The following is a 5,069-nucleotide window of genomic DNA, read 5'->3' on the forward strand; positions in this document are numbered from 1 at the left end:
CCCCAGCTCTGAGCTGCATTAGCTCCGGAGGGTGGGGGAAGTGTGAGGTGCAGCTGGGGATTCTGCAGCCTGCCTTCAGTGCTGTTCCCAGCAGGAGGGGATCGGGCAGCCTGGCTACCTGGGTCCCCTCCCCAGTCCCACTCACTTATACTGGGTGGCCCTGGGGCAAGGGATTGTAATTTCACTCCATCTCAGGCAAGGCAGCCAGGGTGCAACCAGGGGTGTTCACAAAGGGGTTCAGGTCATTGTCACATCCTCTGGGGCCAGGCCTTGAGACCCCAAGTGCACACCCAGCAGAGATGGGAAGCCCAGGGTAGATCAACCTCTCTGCTTACTCAAGGTAGGGGAGTAGTGCAGGCTTGGCATCTGGGGACAGGGACCCCACTGTGCTGGTAACAGGATGACCATGCTGGGCCTGCTGCCAGTCCACTGACTGCCCACTCCTGTGTTGAGTTCCCCCACGCTCAGCCACAGTTGCCTGTGTGATAACTGAGGGAGTCACAAAGCTTTCTTGGGGGGTTGTTTCTTCCTTGCTTAGGCAGGTGGTACCTAAAAAGCGGATTTATGGTGCAGGGAGGCAAGGAGGACAAAAGCCAGGCGTGACGGGGAGCATCCTCCTGGCTCAGCTCCTCTCGGCTGGCTGCCTCTAGCACGGAAAGAACCCCTTGTCTGCAGGATCAGCCGCTCCACTGCGCTTGTCTGGATGGTGAGGGAGGAAAAAAGCACTCGTGACTCTTGCAAAGTGATGGGGAAATGACAAGGGTGCCTGGCTTGAGATCAGCTTTCTAAGAGAAGATGAGGAGCAGGATGCAAACCGGCTGAGCCACGACAGTGTAGAGTCACCTATCCGGCCCCTCACCATCTCTGTGACTCCCCAGGCCGTAGTAGTATCAGAGAAAGCTGGGATCTTCTCTCCAGGCTGCCAGGGAAGAAGGAACTCGGTGGGTCTCAGATCAGCAGCCCCATCCCACTAGGGGATGCCCAGAGGGTTGCAGGGATGGGGTGAGAGGGGCTAGGTCCAATTCTCCTCTGCACATCATGCAGTGCTGCTCCTCAGGGGAAGCCAGCCATGAGCTGGAGGGGTAGGTGGTGCTCCCTGCACAGGTAACATATGTTGTCCCTCCTTGCAGGCCAGGATGGCTCCTTGGATCTAGCCTGGGAGGCCAAAGCAGTGCTGAAGATCCTTGTCCAAGTGATGGTGGAACCAGAATCCTACTGCGAGGATGTCTGAAGCCAAGACCCTGAGCTCCTCTTGCTTCATGCTTTCCTTGCTTTTCTTGCACTGGGCTTTGCTCCAGCTGGGCCAGGCTTTTCCCAGCACCTCCAACTACCTCCAGCGGGGCTGGCAGAGGCTGCTGGAGGAAGGGGAGGGCTGTGCCGAGTGCCGACCGGAGGAGTGCCCGACACCTCGGGGCTGCCTGGCTGGCATGGTAAGAGATGTCTGCGACTGCTGCTGGGAGTGTGCCAACCTGGAGGGACAGATCTGCGACCTGGACAACACCAACCACTTCTACGGGAAGTGCGGGGAGCACCTGGAATGCCGGCTGGACGCTGGGGACCTGCAGCATGGGGAGGTGCCCGAACCCCAGTGCGCTTGTCTCTCCCACCTTGCCCTCTGTGGCTCTGATGGCAAAACCTATGCCCAGATCTGCAGGTTCCTGGAAGTTGCCCGTGCTCACCCTGATGCCAACCTCACTGTGGCCCATGAGGGTCCCTGCGAGTCAGGTAGAGCCCCAGAAGCAGCTGTGCAGGCAGTGGGATGAATGTTCCTCTTGGGAAGGGACAAGCAAAGGGGTCTGGCTTAATTATTTCACCTGATGGCAAACCTACAGTGTCTGCAGGGACATGGCAGTGATGGGGGACTGCTCAGTAGAGTCACAGGTCCCCCCACCCTGCTGCTCCGGGGCAGCCCCTGCCTGGAGATGTCTGGGAGCAGTTTTGCCAAGTGGGAGCGGGGTTTATGGGAAGCAGTAAATCCTGCCGGAGCAGATGGGAAAGTTCCAGGGAATTGTTAGCAAATTCTTGGAGGCAGTACTCGGCTCACGCTGGTCCGGCACTCTAGAGAAATGTGACTGCGTCCTGCAAATAGAAACCTGGGTCGATTTGACATGGCTATGTGATTGCCAACTCCTCTTTAAAGCATGGCTGAGGGGCATGGAGTGGCAGCAAGTCTCTGCCCCAGTCTACCAAGTCCAGCATGGGTCACCCAGTGCTGTGACCACAGCCTGAGTGGCATCAAGGTTGACTTTATTTTCTGTAGTTCATGAGCTTTTCCCCCAGATATATTTGGAGATGGAGGGCTTCCCTTGACCTCTGGCTCATACTGTGGTCTGGATCCTGGAGCAGGTGTGGGTAGGAAGGGTAGTCCTCACTCCGTCCCTCCAGGGAAGGGAAGTGAGAACTGGAAGTATTGGCTCCATACGGCAGCTGGGGACCTGCTGGCTCCTGTAATCACTGGCACGAGTCTCGTGCCGGAGCAAAAGCCTTGTTTGGCTGGAAGCTCATCCACCTCATCCATCCCAACCAGACTTGGGCTGGACGAGCGCTCCCTGGCCTTTTCCCCACAGGAGGGGCATGAACCAATTGCACAGGAGAGCTTTGCTTTGTAACATTGCTGTTACTGAACTGTTTCTCTTGCCCCCATGTCCCTCAGCATCACTCTGCAGGCAGGAAAGTGAGACTAGGAGGGATGGTAATCCTCCATGGGCCAGGGGGGCTAGGGAGGGACCCCCAAGTCCCAGCTGTGAGGAGGGGCAAGGTGAGAGTCTACTATGGGTGGGAGAGGAGAGGGGCATGGGAAGAGTCCCAGAATCTCCACATGAACCAAATGCTGCCACCCTGGAAGGGACTAGCCTAGGGGAGCCCATGGGACCTGATGAGAGTGGGACCTCTTCTGAGCTCACCCTGCTCTCCTGTCCCTCCCCCCACCGCAGAGCCCCAGATCACATCTCCTCCCTATGACACATGGAACATCACTGGGCAGGATGTCATCTTTGGTTGCGAGGTCTTCGCCTACCCCATGGCGTCCATCGAGTGGAGGAAGGATGGCACAGAGATGCTGCTGCCTGGAGACGACCCCCACATCTCTGTCCAGGTGAGTGGTGTGCCTAAGGCATTGGACATGGCCCCAGGGTGACCCAGCCCTGCTCAGAGTTCATGGGCAACAAGACCTGAGGGTGGCTGTCCCCTGGGGGTGGCCAAGCCTGGCTGTTTCAGGATGAGAAAGGGTGAACGGAGCGTGCACACCGTGAGGACTGGCTGAGTCAGGGCTACTGTCTTGGTGGTAGGAGCTGTCAGCAAAGCTCTGTTCTGCACTTTTCTCTGATGGTTTTTGAACTTAGTGTTTATCAGAACCTGAGGAGTCCTGCAGCAAAGAGTTTCCCGTGTCTGCCTGCTGCTTTCACTCGCAGCCCCACCGGCAGGGCTGGGGGGGAAGACCAAGACCTCCCGAAGTACCTTCCACGCTGGTCCCACCAGCAGACTCAGGCAGTTGCTACTCTGTTCTGCCTGCTGTTTTGAGCAGGATTCCTCTCCCAGAACTTGCAGGCCCAGAGGTCAGCATCCTGCCCCCCATTTGGGGCCCCATTTGGCCAGCCCCAAATATAGTGCCCAGCCAGGCGTACCCAGCTATTAGAGCGTGTGGGCAGAGGCATAGAGGCTGTGAAACACAGTTGGAGACTGGCAAGTAGGAAACTGAGGTGGGATGGTTGAGAAAGCAGGTGGAACCCAGCACTGCTGTGGATCCACTTCCCCCTCTCGGCACTTCATGCCACCCTGTAGCCTGTCACAGGGTCCAGCCAAAGTCATTCACCCCAATGAGGACTATCCTGCCTGGCTGGAGTTGGCTCAGCTGTCCTCCGCCCGTGGCCACCACACCATAATAGCAGCCTGCAAACACAGCTGCAGCCCAGCTGGGTCAGGAAAAGGTTATTTCTTGCTGGGGACAAACAAAAAATAGCACAGCTGGCGCCAGAGCAATCCTGAGACCTCACTGCCTGCCAAAATAGGGGACTTGGGTCTCCTCTGAGCTGTCTCGGGCTGGCTGTGCCCAGGGCACAGATGCCTCCTCGCTTCTGCCACTGTGCATGGCACCAATGCCAACATCCTCCCACTGTCTGGGAACCGTGGGGGCACAGCTGGGAGTTGGGTCACATCTGTGAGATCCTGCCCAAGGCAGTGCTCCCAGGCAAGAAGACGCCCATTCCCTTTACCTCCCCTAGGGGCAACCCATATCCAAAGGGTCTGTGCCTAACCCCAGAGTGGTACTTAGTGGGGGGGCAAAGAGTTTACCTGGGCTTGTGTCCCCCTTCCCATCCATCCCAGCCCCACACAGGGCTTTCCTGGCCCCAGTGCTAACCAAAATCCCCAACTCTTGCAGTTCAGAGGTGGCCCCCAGAAATACGAAGTGACGGGCTGGCTGCAGATCCAGGGTGTGCGAGTGACGGATGAAGGTACCTACCGCTGCTTCGCCAAGAACAGTGTTGGGGAGGTGGTGGCATTTGCCAGCCTGACCGTCTTCACTCCAGGTGAGCACCATGTCCTTGTCCCCATGCTGTCACAGGGATGAGGGAAGTGAATTTTGGGCAGGGTGCACTGGTCTGCTGGAGCACAGGGCTGTGCTGGGGACGCTCAAGCAAGCTGTTATGCATGGTTTGGCTTTGGTCCTGGTGGGGAGGGCATAGGCACACTGGGTGGGACTGTGTCACATTGTCCCCGCACTGCCGTTTCAGACCAGCTCAACCTGACGGGTCTTTCCCTGCCGAAGCCCCGCACAACGCCTGAGGACTACGGAGAGAGTGAGGAGGACTATTACTAGCCCAGAGATGGGATGCCTGGCTGCAGAGATCACCTTGCCCACGGTGGCCATTGCCTAGTGTTGGGGACATCTCTGAAACAAGCACCCCCCAGCCCAAAATTCATTCTCTGAACAGTCCTGGCACAGCAGCCTCTTTTTTGGAGTGGGGGACAGGATGACACATACCTTTGCAGGAGTGCTTGGGGAGGGGACACTGGCTGGTTAGTGGCATAGGGCTGGACCCAGGGGGATAGCTCTGCCTGGAGTGGGACAG

The 5,069-nt window shown here is 57.8% G+C and overlaps 1 protein-coding gene across 1 annotated transcript; it reads left to right on the top strand.

Moving 5' to 3' along the window:
- Positions 1–1,223: 1,223 nt before the first annotated feature.
- LOC104277990 (kazal-type serine protease inhibitor domain-containing protein 1-like) lies at positions 1,224–4,816 on the top strand. Its single transcript, XM_009874814.1, has 4 exons — positions 1,224–1,725; positions 2,934–3,094; positions 4,379–4,526; positions 4,731–4,816. Exons 1-4 carry the CDS (start codon positions 1,224–1,226, stop codon positions 4,814–4,816), a joined length of 897 nt encoding a protein of 298 aa, XP_009873116.1.
- The last annotated feature ends 253 nt before the right edge of the window (positions 4,817–5,069 follow it).

This window comes from Apaloderma vittatum, unplaced genomic scaffold (genome assembly GCF_000703405.1).
Source record: "Apaloderma vittatum isolate BGI_N311 unplaced genomic scaffold, ASM70340v1 scaffold26718, whole genome shotgun sequence".
NCBI classification, from domain to species: Eukaryota; Metazoa; Chordata; class Aves; order Trogoniformes; family Trogonidae; genus Apaloderma; species Apaloderma vittatum.

Bases quoted from the DNA above. Each gene is read 5' to 3' on its own strand.
- LOC104277990 (XM_009874814.1), top strand. From the start codon at position 1,224: ATGTCTGAAGCCAAGACCCTGAGCTCCTCTTGCTTCATGCTTTCCTTG. The intron at 3,095-4,378 runs GTGAGTGGTGTG...CAACTCTTGCAG, and splicing joins ACCCCCACATCTCTGTCCAG to TTCAGAGGTGGCCCCCAGAA. The intron at 4,527-4,730 runs GTGAGCACCATG...CTGCCGTTTCAG, and splicing joins CCTGACCGTCTTCACTCCAG to ACCAGCTCAACCTGACGGGT.